The sequence below is a fragment of the Sceloporus occidentalis genome, unplaced genomic scaffold, assembly GCF_023333645.1.
Source record: "Sceloporus occidentalis isolate IW3139 unplaced genomic scaffold, rSceOcc1.0.p SCAF_49, whole genome shotgun sequence".
NCBI classification, from domain to species: domain Eukaryota; kingdom Metazoa; phylum Chordata; class Lepidosauria; order Squamata; family Phrynosomatidae; genus Sceloporus; species Sceloporus occidentalis.
The window spans coordinates 7,174,236-7,201,131 of record NW_028317029.1 but is presented as its reverse complement, the minus strand read 5'-3'; the positions used below and the strand labels follow the sequence as shown (position 1 = coordinate 7,201,131).

The 26,896-nt window shown below is 39.5% G+C and overlaps 2 protein-coding genes across 2 annotated transcripts; one reads left to right on the top strand and one right to left on the bottom strand.

The window, feature by feature from the left end:
* Window positions 1-5,542: 5,542 nt before the first annotated feature.
* LOC149288987 (lysosomal proton-coupled steroid conjugate and bile acid symporter SLC46A3-like) lies at window positions 5,543-17,022 on the top strand. Its single transcript, XM_089491219.1, has 5 exons — window positions 5,543-5,734; window positions 9,995-10,862; window positions 13,401-13,484; window positions 15,782-15,938; window positions 16,941-17,022. The coding sequence occupies exons 1-5, from the start codon at window positions 5,543-5,545 to the stop codon at window positions 17,020-17,022; spliced, it is 1,383 nt and encodes a 460-aa protein (XP_089347345.1).
* Window positions 17,023-23,643: 6,621 nt separating this feature from the next.
* LOC149288986 (proteasome maturation protein-like) lies at window positions 23,644-26,459 on the bottom strand. Its single transcript, XM_089491270.1, has 6 exons — window positions 26,450-26,459; window positions 25,386-25,486; window positions 25,184-25,244; window positions 24,114-24,215; window positions 23,917-24,010; window positions 23,644-23,711 (listed from the first exon to the last, which is right to left on the bottom strand). Exons 1-6 carry the CDS (start codon window positions 26,450-26,452, stop codon window positions 23,644-23,646), a joined length of 429 nt encoding a protein of 142 aa, XP_089347396.1. The 5' UTR covers window positions 26,453-26,459.
* Between the last annotated feature and the right edge of the window lie 437 nt (window positions 26,460-26,896).

Below are 26,896 nucleotides of genomic sequence, written 5' to 3'. Positions count from 1 at the left end.
AGACAGACCGGACTGATGAGGGAAATGACATCTCCTCTGTTATTTATAATGCTGGATACAGCATCGCTTTACTTATAGAGTTACTTATAGATTAAAAAAATTATAAAACCCCCAAAAGGAGTCATTTCTATTAATAGCTGAAAAGGGAAAATGGAATCTTTGGTTGAAGCTGTGTTTTTATTAAGCCTAACTAGATAAAGCTACAGAGAGACATGAGCTTCCAGGACCTCGGAGGTCTCTTCTTCAGATGAAAGTTTCCATAGGTGATTGAACACATTAACCTGTGTGTTTTACTTTCCAACACAACCCATATTTCATTGTATTGTAACGTAGTTTGCGGATTAATTTGAAACTCACATAATAATTGCAAATATTTCATGTACATGTCACGCAATCTGAAGGCTCAGTGCGGCCGTTTATATCTTATCACCCACGGTCACTGTATACGCTGTCAGCCATTACTGTCACATAATTACCAATGGAATTTATCAGATATCAGCCCCATCGATGATTTTCACCTCTCCAAATTCACTGCGTGCTATGAACAGCCAGCCCCCGCGGGCTTTTCTTGCAACAAGTGCTGAGCTGACCCCTCATAATGCATTGATAAAGCACAGAGACACCATGAAGGTTATCTGGCACACCAGGCAAATACCCAAACTGGAAGCTCAGTAATAAAGAGTCCAAAAAACATTTAGACAGCAATAGCAACGATGCCCAATGGGCCCAATCCATATACATAATACAGCTTCACACAAAAATAGAAAATCCTTAAAAAGGAGTCCAGAAAGGACACAGTAAATGTTTAAAAGCTGTCATTCATGTGAAGCTGAAATTTCGCAGACAGGGAGCAGATTGGACAGCAAGTGGGGAGATCATCATCAATAATCATGTATTCCAAATCTTCCCTGCGTGATATTATATGATATACTATAATATAATAATCTGTATATGTTTTCTGCCTGATATAACATAATATACAGTAGTATAATTATCTGTAAATCTTCTCTGCCTGATATAATATTCTGTAACATAATTATTTGTATATGTTCCTTGCCTAATATAACATAATATCCTGCAACATAATAATCTGTATATGATACAATATACATTTCTATCAGGTTACAGAAATTCTAACATGATCTTTTGTATTCTCCACCCCAGAGTTCATAGGAGCCCTATACTGTGTCTGTAAAGCAGGACGGCCATCAGGGGTGTACAACATTACATTTGTAAGGGGCCTGGCAGTCCTGGGGGGGGGGGGGGCATTTAAAAAAATGGCAAAATGGCACCAACAAGCTGTTTTGGGGTGAAGATGATACAGACAAGCTGTTTATGGGCAAAGATGACACAGACAAGCTGTTTGGGGGCAAAGATGGTCCAAAAAAAGTTATTTGGAGGCAAGATGGTCCAAAAAAAGTTATTTGGGGGCAAACATGGCACATACAAACTGTTCGGGGGCTAAATTGGCACATACAAGCTGTTTTGAGAAAAATCTGTTTGGGGAAAAATTTGTACTCACAACTGTTTGGGGATAAAGGTGGCACTGTGGGACATGTTTCTTGTGAAGTTGGGGGACCCAGGGTAGTTTCTAGTAATGCCACTGTGTTAAATTGTATGAATTTATAAAAATTAAGATATATGAAGATGATGGGGAAATAAAGAATTGGTATAGAACCCATACATTAACATTCACACACACACAGCAACCCTAACAATATACACTTACACATACATACATATATACACACACAGCCAGATCACCCAAGAGGGCAACAGGTTCTCTGTTCACAGAGGGACTGTTACCCCCTTGGACTTGTTGCCCTAAGCCTAGTTGGGCTAGTTAGGTCAGAATATGCCACTGGCTTAAAAAGCAATCCTGGATGCATTATATTACTGGAATCATAAACATTTTTCATACGATATTACAAAGTTTATACAAGTCTGCCCGAGATTTCCCTTTCCATATGCCTGAGTCCGCAGTTTATTAATAGGGTGCATCTAGTGCTGCAGCCATGGCAAAGGTTTCAGGTGAACCTTGGAGTTTGAAGAATTTGACTTGAAGTGTCACTTGATAAAGTATATTGTGAAAGTGCCTCGTTTCTAATGGCTGATCTGGAAACCCATTGAGAGCACTAAATACCGCGAGGTCACTTTGATGTTTGCAATCTTTTACATGGAATCCTTGAAGTGCTTGTTTAACCAGGTCACCCCTATTAATGCCCTGTGCCGTGTAATATAGCAGGTCAGGCCAACAGGTACGTTAGGATGCAGCAAAGGGATTGTATGGGACATCTCTCAAAATAAACGTGGTAATTTGTATCGTGTTGCAATCAGTCCCACATTCATCCCCCAGACACCTGAGATTGTTGGGGAGATCAAAGATCACAACTGTAACTGCCCCCCTGGCAGAATAAAAGGGGGATCTGCCCCCCCCTCCGCTCTTTGTACCCCTGCTGCCCTGGTGAATCGGTCACTTGTGGGAAGCACAAAACCAAGGGATTAAAAAGGGGTTAAAAAAGAAAAGGCAGCAAACTCTGAATCAGCAAAATTGTGAAATTAATCTTTCCCTCATGCGACAACCAAACAGTGTTCCGCGACGAAGATAGTACAGAAATCTCCCACATCTCACGTACAAACAAGCACAGGTTTCACGCGCCGCCACGTCTAAGGTGTTAGTATCGTGTCTGCACAATAAGATCACTTGGTTAATTGGTCAGGGTCAGAGGTCAGAGGTCCGATCCCACTGACATTATGTCAGCAGAAGTGGAAGGAAACAAAGAAACATCCCATTCCGAGGCAGATGAGAACCATTCGGTGCTTCTAGTCGCTTGCTTTCCTCAGATCAGTCCTTGGTCCTGTCGTAGAGCCACCATAGCTTTATATGCCCCATACATGTTTAAATTCCTTCACTGTATTATTTATTGTTTTGTATAGTGCCATCATATTCCGTAGCGCTGTACAATGGGTAAACATGACATAACCAATAGTATTTAACATAACAATTTGATTTACAGGGTTAAGCAGGGCCCTGAGCTTACCCTTTACCATTTCTGCTAGGGAGGCTTATTTACAAGGAGCAAGGTGGCTCAGCACCCCCACTTGGGGCTACTACCCCTCTTGCCCTGAGGAAGAGATAAAACACCCTGCTTATATATATATATATATATATATATATATAATCACTATGTAACAGGGGCAGATGTTGCCCCTATCGTGCACTTGCACCTTTACAGATGATACCAACGGACTAGCTACAGCTTTTACACAGCAAGCAGGAAAGAGACATCTTTAATGTGTTCAATTGAAAAAGACAGTCCTCTTATACACGCTTCCGGCAGTCCTGTCACTCTGCTGCGTGTGACCCCCTTACTACGAACACGCCCTACTACTGAGACCGACAGCGGGTCTATCCAATGATTGCAGCACTCCTGCTGGGCTGAGCAGGCTGGGTTTCCGAAGCTCCAATGAGCGGGGCGGAGACTTACAACTCAACAACAGTTTGTGCTGTCACCCGGTGGGAGGTTAATGCGGCTGTTACCGCTGGGAGACCGGAGACCGGAGACGGGCGGCGGGTCTGATGGACACAGTATCTGTTGTGTAGGCGCAGGACTCGGCAGCAGCATATAGTAGTATCCAGTATCGATGGTAAGAGTGTAATAAGTGATCAGAACTGTGTTAATACAACAATCATCACGTGTCATCCCCAACATGTATGGCTTTATAATGTGAAGGTATTTTGTATCCTCGATTAACCCTTAATACACAGTAGGTTACATATAGTTATGATGGGAACATGACTGTGATCGGTTAGGGTTAGATCAGGGCAGGTTCATGTTCAGGGTCAGATATGATCTCTTATTGGGATGTGTTGTTTTGATCTCTTTGTGTGAAGCATTATGATACAGAAGTAAGTTATTAATAGTTATTTATAGGTGTTCTTGCCCCAGCTGTACAGTTTCGGTTTCATGCTATGTGACCTGTGGGTTCATTACCTGCTGTAAAAGTCTGTGGAAATCACCTATATGTTTATTATCCTGGGGCACAGCTGTGTTTTTAAAATGGATCTTATCCATGATCTGCGATAGCGCTTTGCCAAATTAGAGCAGCCAAGAAACCGTTTCACTTTAAAGAGACGGTGGTAGATAAGTGGAACAACCTTCCAGCAGAGGTGGTAGAGGTAAGCACAGTAATGGAGTTTAAATTTGGTCCCACATTTCTCCCCTTTAGCGCACAGACGGCTACAAGAGCCACAACTTGACTTCCTTCCCTGTTTTTAATAGGGTGGAGGGAAAGACCCGGTGCGCCTTAATACCCTGTCCCTGGCGCTGTCACCACCCTCTCTGACCTGGTTAAAGCAAGGCTTGTAACTTAAATCACAACGGTGCGCCGCGTGCCGAGACACAGCCCCACGTCTTACTTTCCTGGTTGGGTCCAGCTGGCCACTTGGTCATTTTTTTTAGTGAATATCCAGCCCTGTTTTTGTTTTTTTAATCACATGTATCTGCGTGACGCTTTGTGTTCAGTAACTTCCCGGCTGAGTCACGTTGGCATTGAAATACCTAAAAACCTGTTTACCTTAGTGATACTCCTGTGATTATTTACTTTACTTAGTGATTCAATTCTGCCACGACCCAATAGTTTTTTCTGTTTGAGAGCAGGGGGAGAGCTGTGTGTAACAATATTTATTCACCGAAAAAACTTTGCATGGATAAATATGGCCCAGAGATGTTGTGACCTAAAGCAATATACGGGACTTATTAGTGCATTGACGGAGTTGCAGTAGAGATTAATGGAAGAGGGGCTGCTACCCTATCCTACACCTAGTTGGCTTAGACCAGAAAACCATATACACATCCCCTACAGATTCGATATACTTAAGAATCTCCCAGGTTCTTATACGTTTTCTGCTTTAGCATTAATATCCAGCCGAGGGCCCTGTGTTCTATATTATGTCTATATCCTACTAATGAGAAGAAGAACAAGTGAGGGGAAAAAAACCCATTAGTGCATGAATGAAGAATAGCAAACATCAAAATGCCTAAATCCCTGCTGTTTAATGATATTCTCCTGACAAATAGTCCCATTTTCCTCCTCTAAAGACTCTTAATCCTTGTTCTTGTCTTGGCCTTTTGCCCATGCCATACATACTCAAACATCTTTACTACTTCTGTTGGAGGGCTGTTCCACGTATCTACCACCCTCCGTAAAGTAAATCTTCTTTACACTACATCTGAGTCACTAACCCTCTGGTTTTAGATTATGACCTCTTGCTCTAACACTTCAAATATTTTTTTATTTTTTTTTGGTCTCGTTATGTATTTCAATCCATGAATTCATAGTTTTGACCTGTCTCTGTATGTCTGTCTTTTTGCGTTCTGTCTCCCATGCATCGGTGCCACCGACAGTATGAAGAGGTCCTGGTAAAGGTACGATATTATGAAATACGACCTAATAGAAGTAGACGTTCCACCTGAATCTGTTTCTTACGTTTTTAGGAGTAAAGTGATGCTTCCGTGAGGGTTTTCCTGTCCCCAGCGTTATGAAGCAGTTCCGGGTGGTTGAGCCTGTGGTTGCGCTCTACTGTTTTGCGAGCTTTGTAAGCTCCCCGATATCGCAGCTGTATATATATCAGAGACTGTGGAAGGAGGAATTCAACTCCAGTGTCCCATACAGCGACAATGTCTCCCAGTGCGAAACAAACCAGAGCAGCCCCTCCTTCATACATCAAAAGGTATGGAAACGTTGAGGATGGAGGATTTTGGTTTCACGTTTTTTGTACTTGGCCATCAATATGTTTCGAGACTGGAGATCTGGAGCATGGCTGGTCTATGAAGACCACACAGTAGCTGTGACCTATTATATACATTTTTTAACTGGTCTACTTCGAAATGCCTTATTCAGTTATAGAAATAAAATGTCCTGGTAAAGTTCTGCCTTCTAGCCCCTTATCTACTATAACCCCTCAACTAGTGTCCCTATCTGGCCATTTGGAACGCTGGCAGGTATGTGGTCGGACGCTATGTTGTTGCTCTAATCTAAACAATTTTTTATGTTTTAAATAACAATAAACATAAAGGTGTAAGCGCACGTGCCCCAATACACAATCTTAGGGTAAATCTGTATTGCATATAATGTGGTTTAGACCTCTCTTTTAGCCCTGTAGATTGAGACACAGAGAGATCATAGTGTAACCCATAAATGCAGTAATGATTGTAATGGGGTATAGAATAAACTCACATGAGATAGAGCCGTGAACAGGCTCTATAAAAACAACTCAAGGTGCCCACTTGGGGTGTAAACGGAAGGATGCCTACCTTCTGAACCCACTCCAGGCAGTAAAAGGATCCACACAGTTCTGTTCCTTCTGGATTCTTTTATTAAAATAAGGAGAACTAGGCATGAAAACCTATATTTCCCCAATATACACAACGCGTTTCGACTTTGTCTTTTTCAAGTGTCTTTTTTTCTCTCACATGTGAGTTTACTCTATACCCCATTAAAATCATTACTGCATTTATGGGTTATAGTATGATCTCTCTGCGTCTCAATTTACAGGGCTAAAAGAGAGGTCTAAACCACATTATATGCAAGTATATATGCAGATTTACCCTAAGATTGTGTATTGGGGCACGTGCGCTTACACCTTTATGTTTATTATTATTTGAGTGGAAATTTAAAGTGGTCTTTTCACGAGGTGTGTTATAAGTTGCACTTTACTTAACACTTATTGTTTTTTATTTCATTTTTTATATTTTTTATGTTTTGTCTACCCTTTGTACAGCGCTGCTGAATCTTACGGCGCTATATAAAACAATAAATAATAGTAGTAGTAGTGACGCTGTGAGGTGTCTGGGCCCTTCTGGAGACTATGCCAGCCCTGATTTCAGAGGTCTCAAATTTGTAAAACAGGCTTCAGGGAGATTGGTTGGGGGTCTGGGACCTCTCACCAAAGCCAGAAAGACATATATTGTAGTGTTTATAACACAAATACTAAGCTACAATCTAACAATGTGTATGTTTAGTTTTCCTGATTTGTTGGTTATTTCCGTGTGTTTCAAGTTGTTAGAATTGCGTGCATTTTAGTCCAAATTAGACCTTTACATTCGGGTTTGCACGAGTTTAAATTTTTTACGAAATTTGCCAATTTTGTTAATTTATAAGAATGTCCGAAAACAAGGAGGAACCACAGCGAAACAAATGGAAACTAAGCAAGGAGCTCACACTCAAATTTCTCACATTCTCTCTCTGACGCTCACTTGTGGTCTCTGTACCTTCTCTGGCGACCGCTTCCTCGTCCCTGTCTCCCTTGCAGCTTCTTCTCGTGCCTCTTCGTGTTCTTCTGTCTTCTTTCTTTGTCCACTTCTTCCCTCTATCAACTCTGTTAACCAGGCAGATGCCGACAGATTCTCTGAGAAAGAGAAGTGCAGAAACGCTTCTATTTCCGTCTGAATCCATCTTCAATACTCTGGCCTCTTGGAGTACTTCTGCGAAAAGGGTGGAGCCATGGCACGCCTCAGAGGAAGAACAGCCCTCCTCTTGAGGAAGCGCTCCAGGAGGCCTAGTTAATGGAGCGGATCCTGGGAGAAGGGAACGAAGACAGGAGAACAAGAAAAGCCAAGAGAAGAAGCCAAGCCGTGGAATAAAGAAGACGGGGGAACCGTCGTTGGAGAAGGTAGGGAGGCATTGAGAGAGAGGGTGCATTAGGGATATTCTTGTGTGCACCAGGAGACTCACACAGATTCTTGGGACATCTGTGAATGTAGAGTCGTCACCTGGCTCTAGAGTTCGTAAGCTCTCTAATGGGGAATAATTAATATTGCTCATATCAATGTCCTCTTCTTTTAACAGTGATATACAAACTGGGATAAGATATAGTGATATACAATGCCACACACTAGAGCCAGCAAGTGAAACCCAAGCTTGTGATGTGGACCACAACATGACACAGACGTTTTCTTATCATCTGTGATGGCGACCAGATGGAATTGGGCTGTAGAAATTTACACTGCTGGGTGCTGATAAAACTGTGTATGAAACTAGGAAATGAGCAGCTTTTAGACTTCAGAAGTGCTTAGTCTTAAGTAATGTGATACGGGCTTAATAATAGGAGAAAGATATATATGACTGTTATATAACAGGACAGTCAAGTTTTTAATGTGTATTATGCTGGATTTTTGCATGCGTTCTAAAACGTAGAAGGATTATTCCGATCCTTTTTTTCAGAAAGTATTAAAAACGTGCTAATGAATTCTTATGAACCATGGTTTAAATGTAATTCTTGATGAAAAAGAACTTTAAAGATCATGCTATTCTGTAAAAGTTATCAGTTCGTTAAACATTCTACATAAATGTATACCAATTTTTTTACTATAGTTTTAAATAGGATGAAATCTAGAATTAAATTATCTGCGACCGAGTGATTATGCTAAAGATATTAATTAAGATACCTATTCCAAAGCCAAAATGAAAAAAATACATGCCACTAGTTAGAGATTAGTGATTACATGTGTGTGTATGTATATGTGTGTGTATGTATGTATGTGTGCATATATATAATATACACAAACAGGAAATGGAAGCGGAGATGGGTAAAATCTGCTGAATCAGGTTTAAGTTGTTTATGGTATAGGCAGCTGTTTATGCTTTAGTGATTACTGTACAGTTTGATCGTCCGTTTTGCCGACGTTTTTGGAAGCATTTAAAATAATATGAATGAATTTTATATGTAAACATACGTACGTTTTGACTTTCAACAAGAGCTTTTATTTTACTTTTTTTTTTTTTATAAAATAAATAATATGAACACCAGAATACATTCAGCAAAACAAATAGGCTATATAGGGAGGTTCATACTGAATCCTTTAAAATAAAACATGCAAAAAACTGTATTATAAAAAAATATATATATATATTTAATATACAAACATTTTGTGTTTATGGTAATCATTGTTTACTATAAAATTTGCTGCACATATAAATATAAAGATCCTGAGCAGCTAGTTGAAATTTGCTTTCTAGAGTAGCGTTTGGTTTTATAAGTAAGTTAACCAAACTCCAGGTTTTTAAACTCGTCCAATTAATACTGGTGGATATTATATATCACCATCATATCTTGGAGTGGAAAATCTGATCATAAAGACACTTGATGGCCGACTTGAAGAAGTCTTAGTCTTGAGATCTTCTCATCGGCCGTTGAAAGGAGGGTGCTCGCACCTTCCAACCCTGGGAGAAGTACTGAGGTTCACTTCGGTTTGGCACCCAGACAAGATAACTGTCTAAAGTGTCCAGAGAAGAAGCACACAAAGGAGCAAATGATTAATCCTGCCAACAGTTCTGTGTGCATGTCCCTATATAGACCAATATGTATAGCTTGGAGGAGAGAGAGGAGATACATACAGAAAGCGATGTAACAGAGTACAGGAGTAAAGTGTATTTGAAAGGAGGAGAGATGTTAAAATAAGAAGTCGTAAATCTAAAACTATTTTCAGAGGCTTTGTGGATGTGAGGGAATGTAAACTTGCGTGGGATAGGCATGAAGCTAGACTGAATCTAAGACAACACAATGGACTCATTAAGCTCTTTACATCGGGGGCTTAAATTTCCAAGATCAGAGCAACTCAGAGGGCAACTGCCTCCCGATTTCCCTTTGCCTCTTTTAGTTCAACAAAGTTGAAGTTGTTTTATTCCTTTTTTTTTTTAATGAACTATTTAACAGCTTTTTACTTTCACTAAATGCATTTAAAAGCACTACCTATTCCTTGCGCTTTGCTTGCTTTGCGTCTTCATCAGCGGAACCGTTTTAGAGGCATTTAAGGTAAAAATAAGCGACAATTTTTCTGCAAGGAAGCAGCGACCTGTGGCAAGAGAATGGCCAAATCTGCCTATTTGACTGAATGATTGATGCTAATACTCCAAATTGTAAAATGTGCATACTTAACATTTTTGTTTGTGTTTTACGACAGTTACAGCTTTGAATTTTATTTTGTTTCAGGAAGTCCAGAGGCGAGCGTCGTATTTCACCTCCACCCTGGATTTAAGCGGCCTTGTTCCGAGTCTCGTAATGTCTTTAATCCTTGTGTCCTACGGCGATCGACACGGCCGCAAAGCATCCCTCGTTTTGCCTTCTGTTGGAGGCTTGTTGTCTGTTTTGGTGTATTGCGCAACCTCCTTCTTTTCCCTGCCTTTAGAGATTTTATACGCGGCTTCGTTGATCAGCGGATTCCTTGGCAGCTTTGCAACGTTTCTAGGAGGCTGCTTTTCCTACGTGGCTGACATAGCTAAGGACGTTCACAACAAAAACACGCACATCGCTTTCGTGGATATGATTCTTGGGGTGGCGAGTGGGGTTGCAGGGATCGCGTCTGGGTATATGATCAAGGAATTAGGTTTTGAACTATCATTTGCCATCCCAGCTATACTTTATATCATTGTCATTTTCTACATTATATTTTTCCTGGAAGAAACCGTGAAAAGATCCGAATTCCAGCAACATGTTTTGAGTAAAGAAGGGTTTAAAGAACTGTTTTTAGGAGTGTTTTTACTGTTCAAGCACTCGTCTGTCAAGAAACGGGTGGCCGTAGGTCTCTTGCTTTTTGCCTTTAACTCATACTTATTTGCCAATTTTGGGGCAACTGCCCTCTTTACCCTGTATGAGCTGGATGCGCCTCTCTGTTGGGACGCCGTTCTCATTGGATGGGGTTCGGCCCTCTCCACCTTCTGCTTTGTGACCAGTTTCCTGGGGATTTATCTGTTTTCCCGATGCCTAAAAGATCCATACATTGTCTTCATTGGAGTGCTGTCTGGGATGATAGGAATAACCCTAGCAGCTTTCGCCAGGACCACAGTCGTCATGATGCTAGGTAAGGTACACCTCAGCATTGGAAAGAGCTGAACGGTATAGTATTTATCCCAAACATACATGTTGTTAGCCACTTGGAAAATGCCATGTAAGGTTACCATGAGATAAAATGATCGCAGGATAGCACAATTAAAAGCGGTGCGTTAAATATTAAAGTATTACCCTCTGCAAAAGCAAACAACTTAGCGATACTAAATGGCGAAGCACTACAGAGATGATATTTTATAAAAGCTGCAGTATTCATTTGGATCGTTATCTTTAGTTATTTTAGAACTTTTTCTCATCAGGGTAGTTTCTTGTTCATTCTGTTCTTCTCATCAAGGAACGAGGAAGTAATGCTGTGTAATTTGTTGGCACTTAATCAATAAAAGGTAAAAATAATAATAGGTCTTTTTGTGCAGGTTGGGCAATGAAAACAACTGTCACAGGGGAGTAACTAGAAACCACAGGGCCCGGGCGAAAATTGCCCCGCAACTCCACCACAGTGCCATGTTTACCTTTGCCCCTAAACAGCTTGTGAGTGCCACGTCTGCCCCAAGCAGCTTATCATAACCCCCAAATAGCCTGCCAGTGCCATTTTTGCCTCCCAGCTTGTTAGTGCCTTGAAACAGCTTAGCTGTGGCCTCTTTGCCCACAAACAGCTTGTCTGAGCCATAATTGCCCCTGCCCCCCACCTCCAAATGTAATATGATGGATAGGTGGTTTCATTTAGAAAGCGGGTAGTAGAGAACTGGAGCAGCCTCCCATCAGAAGTGGTGGAGGTTAATACAGTGAGGGAATTAAACATGCATGGGATAGGCATAACTCCTGAATCTAAGATTTTAGTCTCTACATCAGGAAAAATGGGCAGACTAGATTTTAGAAATCGGTATTGACTATGTTCAACAAATGATAATTTATTAAGTTAAAGTTAACTTGGATTCTTATGTCCAGTTGGCTGCAGCTGTGTTTAATATTTTGCATTTTCAGCAGATAATGTGCTAAATATACAAGTTTCCAAGCTAGCTAAACCAAAACATCATATAAAGAGAACTTTGCACAGTCTTTGGATTAGTCAGGGTCTATATGATTGTGGAAAGGCTGGGATGTTCTACAGCTCGGAAAAGGTTAACTGACACAATCACTACCGATTTCACGTGTCAAACAGGTAGATTATATATATGTGTATATATATATATATATATATATATATATATATATATATATATATATAATGTGTGTGTTTATTTGTCAAATTGAGGTTATGAACTTATTTTTATGTAAAAGTTTATTTAAAAAAAACCAAAACATTAATCATACTCAAGTATATTAAGTAAATAAACATTAAGATATTATTTTATTATTTCCTTTTGAAATTATTAAAATGATATCAAAGTTTTTTACATTATTACAGAAGTTTTGGGCTTCACCAGTACTAGGAATAATGTTTCTAGTGATGCTTTTAGCTAAAGTATTAAATTCATCAGAGTAAGTGAAACACCACCATTAAATAAGGATTTGCTTTTTTTTTTTTTTTTCGTTAAAGAAAGTCCATTTTGGGTTCTGTTCATCATGGTTAGCGTAGGAATGTAATATGACAAAGAGCAAGTTTTTATTTAAGTAAACAATGTTTCATATCACAGAAACATATCTTATCAGTCGGCATATAAAGATACAAGGTCTAGGAACAAGACAATGATGATACATAAATCCAAAGTGAGAAAATATATGCATGAATCATATTATGGGATATCTGTAGGAATACCTATATCACCGCTATAGCCACACACAGCCCTTCTCCTATGGTGTTTTGTAAAAGAATGTTCTCTGACCTTCTGAAGAAAAGTTTCTCTATATAAAAGTGTAAAAGTTGTTATGTTGGACTGTAAATATATAAAAAAAACCGTATCTAATCTCTTATCTTGGACCCATAAACCAAAAATACATGGATGTAAAGAAAGACGAGCGCAATCCCTGCCTGGACAGGATGGTTATCATACCTGGGAACTGTCTTGGATTTACCCCGAGGCTTCAGAAATCACAGCTAGTTAACCCTTCGTTAATTAGTCTCCGGGATGGGTTTTGATCAGGTGGGGGAGTGGCTATGGCTTCAAGCTCTCTCCACCCATTTCCATATATAAGGCGCAGGAGGGGGGGGCTTGGAAAATCCCATATATGCTGATTCTTAGTACATACCTGCCGGTGCTTGGAATGGCTGTAGGGTTGCGGTTAGAGGTAGGTCTTTGTGAATCATTCATAGCTGTTTATGTAACAGAATGCAATATTTAAATAATTATATTTTATAAACACAAATATCTGCCCCCAAAATGAAATTCTCACTGTTTTTAGTTATATGAAATGATAGAGGGTATATTAAAAAAAATATATATATTTTGGTGCAATGGTCCAGTTGGCAAGAACAGTCTCCTGGTTGCTATGGTGATAAGACCACCTTCCTTACTTTGCACCGGATTTACTTTTTAACACACATTCCTCTATCTTCCAATATGTCTTTTCATGTTTAATTTATTGTAAACGAGGATTTCTTCTTTTTTTCCAGTGAGAATTCCAATTCTTTTTGCTGCTATGCCGTTTCCCGTTCTGCGCTCTATGATGTCCAAAGTAGTTTTAGAAGATGAACAAGGTGAGCAAATGGTATTTTTTAAACTTTTTATTATTAGTGTGTTGTTCATCCCAGTAATACTGTAGGTATTATACAATATATGACCCGGATGCTGAGAGGAGACCAGGCTGCCATTAGACACCCTGATTACACGACTTGGCAACATAAAATACAGAAAATGATCGTTTTTATGACCTTATTCATTCTTGGGTTAGCCTTATGAGAAAGGCAGAACGATTTGTACAGCATTGCTCAAAGGGATATACCAGTTCAGCTGTAACTAGGGCTGTTGGTATCGGGATCGGTGGTCTCGCCCCATGCTGGTGGCCCATCCACTTCTGGAAGCAGAGGGTTATGCAGGGATATTGCTGATGAGCAGCTCAAACGCACACCTTTCCTTGCACTACCGGGGGCAGCTGCCCCTCTTGCCATGTGGTAGATCCGGCCCTGGCATATCTCCCAACATTTCAAAAATGTGATCACAAAAATACTGGTTGTCAAATTATACTTCAAAATCCACTCTTTGCCAACATATACGGTAAACTGTATAACGAATAACAAGTGTGAACCGTTGGGAGTATTTCATTCTTCTGTCCACTAGGGAGCTGCCAGTTGAAACCTACGCATCTACAGATGGACCCAGGGACATATGTGAATAAGCTCCGTTTGTGAACCTTGCAGATACTTACTGCAAGAAGCTATGATAAGATAAGCATCTGGAAGGTTCACAAACGAAGCATATTCCCATGTGTCCCTAGGTCCGTATGTAGATACGTATGTTTTAATCGGCAGATCCCTAGTGGATAGAATCCTCAAATACTCCCAACACTTCATTGTCTTGGATAGGTGGTGTTATTCCATAAACACATTATCTGCTGTCTATGTACATACTATTTTGGCTTTTAGGGCTATAGAACACTGTGATACACTTACCTTCCAAGTGTTTAGGAGGCATGTTATAAGTGGAAAGGTAAGAGTGCACTTCATGGGTTAAGACATCCGTTCACAGGTGATTGCTTATGGTAGCACATGGTCCACCTGGCTCCCAGCACCAGCCTGCCTCGCACGGCACACACACCACTCGGGGGGGGGACTGTGCCCATTTTAGAGTGGAAGCAGACATCCACCCAAGCTCCTGGCGTAGAGGGGTACAAGGGGGCCAGAAATCATGCTGAAGTCCCTCTTGGCTATATCTCCACAGACGCCCTTGTAATCTTTCATTAATCATAACATTAAATGAAAGGTCAGAAACCCTCAGTCTCCATCTTCACCATGATGACACAGGCTTTCAAGGACCTTCTTCTTCCATTAAAGGGCTCCCTTAGCCTGCCTCAAACCGGTGAAAGTAATACTGTAGTCAACCTAGCAAAGTTTCCACTGAAGCAAGATATTTTAAGTGAATAAGTGCAGGTGCCGACAGCACATTTTTTATTTCCGCCTGTTTAACCGTGATTTGTTTCTGCTGGCGTTTGAATCGCATGGTTTCGCAACACATTTGGAATAGAATTATATGGACAGTTTTAGTAAAAAGAGTTTCTGTGGGAAGAAGGCGATTCGTTGCATGAGCGAAAAGGGGAAGAATAGCCTCAAAATATCTCTTCTGAGGAAATAATTGCTCAGTCAAAGTTTCACCAGAAAGCGGTTTTAGGCAGAAACGAATCTTTTTCATTTCTCTGTTTTGGTCAATTTCGCCATTTATGTCCACAGTGACGTAATCCTTTTAAATTAGAAAGGCCACCATCACAGCTTTTGGCATATCTAAATCCAACTGTTTTGGGGGATTTTCAATAATTTAACTGTTTTGGAGATATTTAGTCTTCAATTTAGGGGATTAATAGCCAAGGCCTGTGGCAAAGCGCTAGCATAACTAATTAATTTCCTGTTCTGAAGGACAATTTCCGTCCCAATTTCTTCATACTTTCCTTGCAAAGGTTGCCTGAACCAGTGCACATGAATCAGCAACTTAACAATAAGGAAGAGGTAATTTAATGGGGAGGAATAGTGGTATAGATCCTGAGAACAGAACTAAAGATAGCTGGTCCTTTGTTTCTGATATGTGTTCCTCATTTGAACCCGTGACACTGTGATGTACCCTGACCCCGACATTGGCAGCCCCCTTGCTGCAAAACTGGTCAGGGCCCCCCAGTGTCACAATGAGCTGATTACAAAGGAGACGGCTGGGAACACTGCCCTAGGTGGAGTAAATACATCGCTGTATAAACACCATTAGTGGTTGAGTGGTTGAGTTGATGTTCTCATAGGTATCTGTTTCTGGGTTCATGATTTAGATGTCCTCTGTTTTATTTCCCGTCTACCAGGAGCGCTCTTTGCCTGCATTGCCTGCCTGGAATGTATAACGGGAGTCCTCACGATATCCGCTTTCAAAAGCGTCTATGCTTCTACAGTTATGTGGTTCCCAGGGTTCAGTTTCTTGTTATCTGCTGGTCTCTGCCTAATTCCAATTGGTGTTGTATGGTAAGTAGAGTTGGGCTCCAGGCTGGCTTGCCGACCTCCATTGGCAAGAGGTTTTACATATTTATAACGTTTTATAAACATATGACAAAGGTGCTATTTTTAGAGCATAAACATCTATACGGTGTGCTTGCAGATTACAAAGAAAATGTTTAGATTTTTATATTTAAGCTCTTGTCTTTGTTATTTTGGCATACGGATATTACCTACTGCATATGGCCATACAGTCATGCAATCTGCCATTAATGATTGCCCATGACCATACCTGTGGACTCTGTGGGTTTGACCTAGGGTCTCCCCGGGAAGCCCTGCTTCCCCAGGTCTCATGCTGGAGAGTGGTCTATGCCATGCCACCCCCCACTAAAGGATTTCTAGGGCTAACCCTGTCCTATGTGCAGCTAGCCTCGCCACTGTATGAAGGCAGTCCTCACCAAGTTAGAGAGCGCTGAGGAATCTACCCTAGGCAGTTCCTGGGTATGCCCACGACAGAGAACATTGCCGGAGAAAGAAAAGATTAGCCCGCTTAGATATATATCTATTATATACTTTCCGTCAAAAGACCGTGGATATTACTTGCTGCACACAAGGTACTGAACACCACTATGTAATATAGTACAGCTATATAATATCAATATATATCAATAAGTAATAAAAATACACACGTATGAGTATAGATGTCGCCAACAGCAGCTTGCAAGTACTTGATATTACTCAAAACATAGTGAATAGTTACTGCACGGCCACTCGCCTTCCAGAAAGTCAGATGAGTTAACACTATAAATACACTGGCTAATAAACTTTGTATGCAGTCAGCCTGTGTTTTAGACCCTCTTGTTTTTATAAATTCAAAGAACCAAAATTTCATTTCTTTTTCATTTATATTGCATTGGCTTGTTATGTAGCTTAATTCTAACTTTTGGTATTATATTATGTAAAACAGCAGAATGAGAGCTGTTATGCGTCAGTAGAGCCCAGGGTCACGTATTCTCCTTTTTTTAATTTCAGGTTCTTGGTATGCATTGGTTATCAAGAAAGAGATCACACTCTTATCGTGAACGAAGAAGTAAGTACCGAAGAAGAATCTTGATCAACGTCGTAACTGCCCGGCGGACAATGGAAGAGCAAAATGTTTATGTTCCAGGGACGTACCAATGGATATGGAGTGATCAGTAAGAAAAGGGTTAATACACCCTTTTGCATTTGGCCCAGAACCTCACTTTTTCTCCAAATTTCTTGATTGTAAAACTAATGTGCAACCTATGATAGTATTATATTATATTATAATAGCATTTTATCACAATATTTAAATCCAGATTTAAGGGAATGCCTAAACTTGGTCCCTGGTATCTGGTTGAATGAGCTAATTCATTAACGAACATGTTGAGAAAACAAGCTACTGTGTACTGTGTGTGTTAGGGATATACTTTAAAACATTTTATTCGGATATGTTACAAGTTTATTTCTTTACTTGTATTTCTTTCTGAGGGTTAGTAGTGCTAGAATACATACATCAGTCTCATTCCATAAGCACTTGCTTTATATTCACTAAAGGCAGAGTTGATAGGAGAATTTGCAGGAGGGTTGGGATTTCAATTCCTTGACCTCACTGTAAATTACCAGTAGCAGTAAGCTTGGCTGGCCCTGTATAAGGTATAGTTAAATCACCGACCCCCCCCCCCCCCATATAGGAAAAGCATAGCCCTTCTTGCAGGTGAAATTTTCCACCGATGACCCATCATGATGAATAGCAAAGTGAAGGAGCTGTAACCGTAACAAATGTCCCCTACCAACACTCTCTTTAGTGAATAAACCAAACGCAATCTATCTTGAGCTAATCTGGGGGTATCTGGAGAGGTACCAGTGGCTAGCGAGCTACCGGCTACTATACAGGGGACTAATTTAGCCAAGGTATGTGGCAAAAAACCTGCAAAAATTGCATATCTAATATATTTCATTTACCATTTAACTGGAGCCAAGGGCTGATTTCCTTACAGAGTAACCAGCATCAGACTGGACTGGCTGACAAGCAAACCAGCAAATGCTCAATGGGCTAGTGCCCCAAAACTGTTCCTCCTTTGTAGGTAGATAGGGTACAGTGATATACTGGCCACTGGCCTTAAAGTGCCAAGTACGATTTAATTTTCTTCCCCCTCCAGCTCAGTGCTGACCCGCGTCCTTTATCGAGCCCAATGCTTTGCTAACACAGTTTGGACCTTGTTGGCACCCAGAAGAGCACTTTAAATACCTCGTATCCCTAGTCTCACACACCTAGGGGATGGTAATTATTAATTAATTTGAATATAATTGAATTCAAATGTATGTGATATTCATATACTGTAGCTACCAACATATTTTAGAATATGTTCTGCCAATGGAAATATATTTTGTAATTATTTTCCTGTATCCAGGAAACAGACTGTGATTCTCTTTAGTATACAAATAATCTGAAATATATATTCTTAAAAAATATTGTGGATAGAAAATTGCGTAAATAGACAAAACAAATAGCACTTACATTATAAGAGTCGAATAATATATATTTATAGCTTGTTCAAAAGTAATATTGATTAGTGAATTATTTAAAGAAATATGATGTATTGTGAGATAAATGCAATTTATACCATAAAAAGCTATTCTACAGCTTCTTTCCTCCCACAGTACCAAATACCATCTTGGGTGTTATTATTTTAGCATGCCTATTTTTAAGTTGATTTCGTTTTGGAGTTCATTTTATATAATCCATGGGTTCCATTTGATATACGAATGCTCCCTACTTTCAGTAGAAGCTTCTGGGGAGGAATGAAAGGAGACAGAAGCCTAATTTCCTAATAACGAAAATGAAAGAATGCCTGCACCAATTTGCAAGTTGGAACGTGAATTAAAAAGCACAGTTTTGGGGACTAGACTATACCTTTTTTTTTTTTTGATCTCAGCTGGACATCCACCAGATCATTAATGTCTTGCAATTTCCATTTATTTCTCGTGATCCTTTGAGTTCTGTTGTCGGTCCAAGCAGAAAGTTGGGAGACACTTTCTGGACTATCTGCTTTGGTTTAGCGAATGCACTGGAGACTGTTTAGAGCTGTCGGTAAATACAATCAGGTTCAGAGGATTAAAGCTATTCTCGCAAACGGGGCAGTATCTTTTCTCGTATACGGCACAACAGAAACTAACGGGTAATTTGTATATTGTATGTGTATAAATTGTATATTTATATGTGTGCGTGTATGCGTATGTATATATAAATATGTATATATTCTAAATAAATGGGCAGGAGAGGCAGTGGAAATAGTGGGATCGAGGATCATGTGTAATGCGACAGTTGCCCCTTTAGGTAACCAGTATTTGCTATTGAGGAACTAGATTATTGTTTATAAAGAAGTCCTTATGTCTCCACGGGGTAAATTCACAAATTAAGGGCTGTTTTGTTTTGGTTTTTTTTACATTTTATGTCAAAGTACCAAGGTTCCTCGTCAAGTTAAGATACAAAATCCTCACTTTCTGTACTGATGCCATGTCTGGGAGATACAGGTACATCGACAGTGTTTCTGCGCAGGGGTAGAAGTATGGAATTCTGGTAAAGAATGAATCTGTAAGTGAAAATCCTGCCTCTCCCACATACTATATCTATAGGGCATGATATTACCTATATCCTTCTGAAAGCCTGACCTGGGTTTTATATTAAAAGGGAATATCGGAATATATTCTACATTTTATAATTTGTGCCAAACATTATTGTTTAAAATGTTGGTAATCCTTTTTCTTTCCTTTTTTGTTTTGTGAATATGTATTTAATATATAGTAACATTAAAAAAGCATCTACTAGATAAATACAAGAAATAGACCAGATAGACTGTATGCAATATGTAAATAGAAATGTTGCGTCTTTAGTAAATCATGTTTTAACTAAATTATCTAAATTAGTCATTTTTAAGATTTCATCTGTCCTTTCTAGTTAAACTTGTTTCGGTTTGTTATAATGATTTCATTTAATAAATATTAATATACTAGGTGTTTTGGATATTTGTTATAAAATTGTAAATTTCTAAAAAATCTCCAGGGTTCCTGTTTACAATTAAATATTACTACAAATAAACAAATATATATACGCTGGGGGCAAGTGAATGCCTGCGCGTGTTTGTGAATTGACTCCTACAAAGGAGACCTTATTACGCGGCCTGACTGAAATCAGAATGCAGTTGTCTGGAAAGCAAAAGAAATTCTGGTATTTAAAAAAAAAAAAACCCAACAAAGTGGACAGTGCTTAATAAATAAATAAATGTCACACTAGATAAATTTAAAAAAATGACATTTCATTATTTATATGATTTCATCATATAAAAAAAATCACAAGCTAATAAAACTATTGAGATACCAGTACATTCAATGTACGTAAATAGTTAATGAATACAGATTCCACTAAAATTACCAATAATAATAAATGTAATAAAAAAAAACAAAAAAAAACAACCCACATAAGTAATATGCAAGGGTAGTAACGCAATGTCTCACTCCTCGAATACATGACCACGGCTGAGAATGTCCAAAACATTTGGAGTTTTATTATTTTGTATTAGTTTGGATTTTAGTGGCGCTGTACATGTTGGCTTATAATTTGCTGATAATAATAAAGCAAACATAGAATATTTTGGGCAGCTTTGCAGTTTGAAGTTTGAAAGCTCAGTCATTGTTCCATCCAAGAAACCATTAATAAAGAACAGCTAAGATACTGCACAGAATCCGCAAACTCCCAGGACCCGAGGTTGAGGAAGAGATATCACCCATATAGTTTATATATATATATATATATATATATATATATATATATATATATATATATATATACACACACACACACCGGTATGTTTACTTTAGACTGACCATTACAAACTCATGCCCTGTAAATAATTGGAACTGCAAGGCAAAAACTAAGTTCTTCACTTTAGCGACCGTTGGCTCACCTAGGTTCTTAAAAGCATAATTGTTTTCAAGAACACTTTGTACCATAAAGTAGTATGGCTACACTAAAGTCTCTCCTCGTATTCCTCCAACGCTGGCTCTTGGGGCAGGTAGATACAGCCTACCTATTGTTCAAATTCATAAATAAGAGAGAAAACACACATCAGTTTTCACGACACCTTCATTTTTTGTGATTCCAGGCAAGTCACCTTTAATGTAGCGTCACATTATATACATTTGTTAGAATATTTTTTGCCACAAGTTCACATGAAAAAAAAAATGCAATATAATTCACTACAATAAAGGGTCTGTACAACGGAAAGGGGAGAAATCAGGAACCAGATTTACAAACAGGCCAGAACCAAAGGGATGAATACAGAGTGGGCCAAAAGTACAGTACTGATCGGTCGTGTTTAGTCTATTAGGTTCACTAGAACCAGCCGTCGTTCTCAGTACCCAAAGTAAAAGAAATAATAAATAAAATGCCGTGATCCTATCAGTGAAGTAAACCTACTTTTGGCCCATTCCATAATAAATGCGGGCTTGGGTACCTTCCCTTTTACAAGGTGTTTGTCTTCTATAATCCCCAAGTTTGACGTCTATAAAACCAGATTTGCTGCAGGAGCCGTTTCATTCATTCGCTGAGCCTGTTTTTAATAGCATTTTAAAATCAATTAACAGACTGGAAAGTACTCTCACCTGGTGACTTAGCATAGTTTCCTAGAGCAAGCAAATTTATTATTTCATATATATATATATATATATACGGTATATATATCATCAAGCCGAATTATGCAGACTAGATCCCAGCCTGTTAAATTCTCCAGATTAAATATCTGCCAGAGCAAATCATATCCAGACAACTATAATTTCCAGTTAACAAACTTAAATCTGAGTCAGTTTTGCCAAATTCAGAAATAATCCCTTCTGAGTCCTGGAGGGATTTTTCCCCTTTCTTTTAAATGAAATGATGCCATTTTACATGCATTATTTTTAGCTCAGCAAAAATACTTGCATAAAACGCGTTAGAGTTCAATCTTCTCCCTTCTTGTTGCATCGTCACTCTAAACTATATAAGATCTGAATCCATCCGAGGGGACTGAGAGCACGCTCCCATTGTCTAAGCACCCACACAAACACCCGTCTTCATCACTACTCAGCCGTTTCGCTAACATCAAGTGAGTACCTGTGAGAGAAGGAAAGCTTGGTCTTCTGTCCATTTAGCCCCGAGTGGGCTTCATGAAGCTCAGGGCACTCACCACGCGTTCATGTGTTTGGGTAGGGGCATTCTCACTTACATGGGTTTTATGATAAAGTCTACACCTTTTTGGTGATTCTTTACTTAAATTTGCCCTGGTCTATGGCTGGTGGTGTGAAGGAAAATGTTGGAATACCAGCCATGGCCTGGGGCCAGATACTGCACATTAATTACACGTTTCATAAGCATCTTTTTGTTATTTTTGTGCACATGTGGATTTGATTTTTGTCACGGTTTTATGGTCACGTTGAAAACGGCACAGCAGAGCCAGGTTCCCGTACACTCTGCTTTCGGTAGGAGGGATTACTGAGTCTTATGGCCACCATCTCTCTTTGAAGACCAGCCCTCCTGTGACTTTGGTCTGGGAGGGAAGTAGAAAATTGCAGACCTGGTTACCCTGTTGCCTTAAAACCAACTTAGAGGACCTGGCACCTTTTTAGCCAGGACTTCAGGGGAAACAAAACCAACATATCCCTTCAGAGAATGTGGCCCCCAAATAATGGAGTATTTGGTGCTCACCATGGCCCATAAACGGACGTGTTTGTTGCACTAGTTTTTCACATCAATGCATGCCAGGGGGCTGCTCAGATATAGACACTGCCCGCAGTGGACTGTGAAGGATGAAACATCCCTTTCACTTGTTGGCTTTGGTGGGAGTCCTGAAATGGGATCTCAAGGACTCTATAGAAAGTAGGTACTTTACGGATTTTTTTCCAGGAGCACACGGAGGGCAGCATTGATGATGCTTGGCATCTAATGTGCTGTGTAAAGGACACTTTAATTGTTTGCCAGGAACCGCCTGGTGTTGAGAGAAGGGAGCAGGTTACAATTCATTCACAGCCTGACGAGGGACTTTTCTCTTATGGGCAGTCTAGAGGAGGACTAATCCCTCTTCTGCCCTCTATCCCTTCTTTACCCCCACCATCACCCATTTCCCCCTGATCAGTTTCCAATGTGCCAAACCATGTCTGGATATGTAAATGTACTCTGCTGCTGTAGTGGACGTGAAGTGCCCTGTGTCGCAGTACTTACTGATGTATGGTATTTAAGTGCCATCACAAGTAGTTTACTCGATCGCATCTTAACAAAAATACTTTAAATAGAAGAAGAAAAAAAACGTTGGATGGGAGATGCTGGGAGCATAAACAGCTTCACGGTAAAATGCTGCCCACATTACTGAGACAGGGGCAGTGAGATTTGCTGAAAAGGTTATGAGTGTCCTTTAACTCAGCAAGTAGGTAATTGTAACCAGTAACCGTATACGGCTAAATAAATTGACATGAAGTTTAGGTAGCTAACTACGCCATGCTTAATGAATATTTAACTTAAAATGCATGTTTGGCTGGATAAAAGTAAAACCAAGGAAACGGTGTATAGCCATAGGATTTACAAAAGAATAGTATTGATAATTTAGACAGAAACAAGATGGAACCCCGAGTCATTTAGAAAAGAATTCACTATACTTTATTAGTTTTTTCCCCCATACATGTTTTACAATAAACCAAGCTTATATTCCATCATCATGTGTGGCTCTCCTATGATTTCACTTTGCGAAGGATCTGCAAAAGAGAATAAAAAAAACAAAAACAAACTTACACTATACTATAAAGATGAGCCAGCTAGTGCAACGGACATCAGTTAAAAGGTACACTCCAGCCCTCATAACGTAAGACATAGAAGCTTACAGTTATTGTAAAATCACTGCAGATGAGTATTTACATGATATGGAATTACAAAACGAAAGCCGTGTATAGCCATATTTACCATTGAGAATATCTTCAAAACCAATAGTTTCATCGGTCCCTCTCAACGACTCTAAAGCAATGTTAGAGCTCTGAAGGAATGGAAGACGCTGAACCTGGGGTAAAAACATTCAGTGAGAATGGCGGTCACAGCTCCTGTACACAGTAGGTGTGAAGCGCGCCGCGGGAATTGCCCAAACGCTGCATTCAGTAGCTCACCTGTTTGACGGCTTGAAATTCCATTTGCAGTCTGAGTGGTGCATGCAGTCCTTGGATATTTCTTAGATTAGCCAAGCTTACTTTGTCTTGGTTTAACTGGAACTAGAAAACATTTGTACATTTTCAGTACAGCAATGTAGAAAACATTATTTTAAAATTCATTAGTTTAAGGTATGAAAGCCCAGGTTGTCATTTTATAATTTTTTTTTTTTTGCAGATTCTCAAGGTGTGTACTTTCTTTTTATACCAAAACATTCATAAAGGATTCATAGTTTGATGGCCCAAAAAAACGAATATACTGCGGGGACTGCTCTCCTGCCATCTCGTGTTTGTAAACGGATGCATTGTTAAACATGAACGCACACTCAGCTGGATATTGGCTTCAGCTCTAACTGCTTAAACAATCTGAAGCAATGATGTTACTCCATACACAGAAGTTGAGTCTAAATGAAGCTATAGTAATTATACAAGCAAGTTAACTGGCAATATTTAGAAGAAGTGTGTTACCTAAGAAACAAAGACTCATGAAGGATTGCATTCATCTTTTTAATTTTAAGTGCATAACAAACACACACACACATATATATATATATATATATATATATATATATATATATATAATTCAACTACTAGTCATTTTCTAAAATAAGTGAAATGTGCAATTAAATATGAGATTTTACAGTAAACTAAAAAGTAGATTGCAACATGGAATAATCCACTAGATCATTCAAAGTCAACATAATTCTGTAAAGCTAAGGCTGGGTGGGATGTTGGTAAATGGTGTGTGTGATGTTGATAAAATGACGTACAATCACATCTTGACTAGGGAGCTGAGGGAGTCACAAAACGTATAAAAAGATAAAAATTGCTTTGAAAAAATGAGAAATTAAGCCTTGCTGCCCCCACCATTTCTAGATTGACCATGGTGATTAAGAAAAACAAATCTAATTTTATTCCATTCATTTATACAACGTGCATGTCATGACTTTAGATGCCATGGTGAATTCGGTCATGGTTCAACCAATATTTTGCAATTCAAAAAATAAATGCATTAATAAAAGCATGCTTACGTTTTTTTCTGACAGCTCCAGAGGATGACTTGGCAGAAGTTCATTTTGCACACTCCTAAATCTACAGTAGGAAATAACAATACGCATGTTATCGAGGACAATAATGTATACATGGTTAACCATCCAGAAAGCTGAGAAATTAGGATTTCTCGTTTGAGGATGTGACATTACATTCATTCTGCTGATTGAGACTCATACATACCCTGTACGGAGAGTATCATGGACTCCATACCCTCCATACTGTGTGGAAAGTTCACCAATCGGGATACTGTCCTTCAGCTGAGAGCCGAGTCCCTTGGTATTCTAAAACAATAAGAAACACGTTTAACGTCTCCAAAAATCACTGTTTAAAAAGAAGTGTTTGGAGACGGCACAATATAAAAGTTATAGAAGTTTTAGGACTGCCTGATTTTAGACGAGTATCAAGATTAATATTTTAATATCAGACTAATCAAAGGATCTGAAAGTCAGACTTCAATTCTATACCTCATTTTTAAGAACGTGTAGAAGGTCAAAGTAATGCAATAAAACTAAAGGATGTGTAAACCAGGCTTAAAGTCCTATGGAAAACATATTCTCCTTGATCATAAATACAGCGCTGTATACAGGCATGTAGGTTTGTATTGACTGACAAAAAAAAAAAAAGGCTGCACAATCACTACACTGAACTGATTCTTTATATTAATGAAGTCCATTCTTCCAGAAACTTCTTTTAGTCAGTGTCTGATCAGGTGATTAAGACAGAGCCATTCTTTTGTTTTACCATAAGGTATTATAATAAGGAGTTAGGCTGTTTGTCTACTGGATTGGGCTAACATAACAGAGCTAGAACACATGCAGATAGCCAGGTACCTGAAGACATGCAAAAACTACAACTAGTAATACAAATGCCTATTTTAATAGCGCCAACAGTTTCCGCAGCGCATCTTACAGTATATACATATATCCAAGGGGAATGACTGGAGTTGACAGACTGACAAACAGACTTATTATGCAATGTCAAAGACACGAGAACAAAGCATCACCCCAGCAAAAGACCTATTTATTCCCGACAGTCAGGTTAAGTGAAGACCATTACGACCTCTTCTCCTTTCGCATCCCCCTCAAACCTGTACAAGCCAGGCCTCCATACAGGAGAGGCCGGTGACACAGCAACTGAAACCGAAACCCAAGCACAAAGAAGCATCAGGCTTCACCTAACAGGCCCCTCTCTGACACAAGCACAAAGCACGCACAATGCCGATATAACGGACCAACGGAACTCACCATGATTACACCGAGAGTTATAATATGATCGCTTGCTTCCTCTGGAACCCGGTGCACATACAACACCAACCAACACCGTCACTAACAACTGCGCATGTGCGGCTTGTGCGCGCCGTGATGACGTACTCGCGAAAAACCTGTGAAGAGTTCCAAGCACTCAAGAAAAACCTCAAACGCTGCGGTAGAGGAAAACGTCTCCATTAGCGTGATTGTTGCGTTTGAACGAAAGCACATCTGATTGAGACATACTTTATTGCTATTAACAAAATGGCTCCGCTTGTGGAGGGGGCGCGGGGGTTGACGAAAAACGGCGTTTAAGAAGTTGGAGAATACGGGAGTAGCCCTCATGGTTTTCACGTATTCTATATGAGCCGTCCGTCCTACGAGCTAGAATGAAAGCAGTGGAATACTTAATGACAGTAAGCGGTCTGTATTAAATGGGACCTT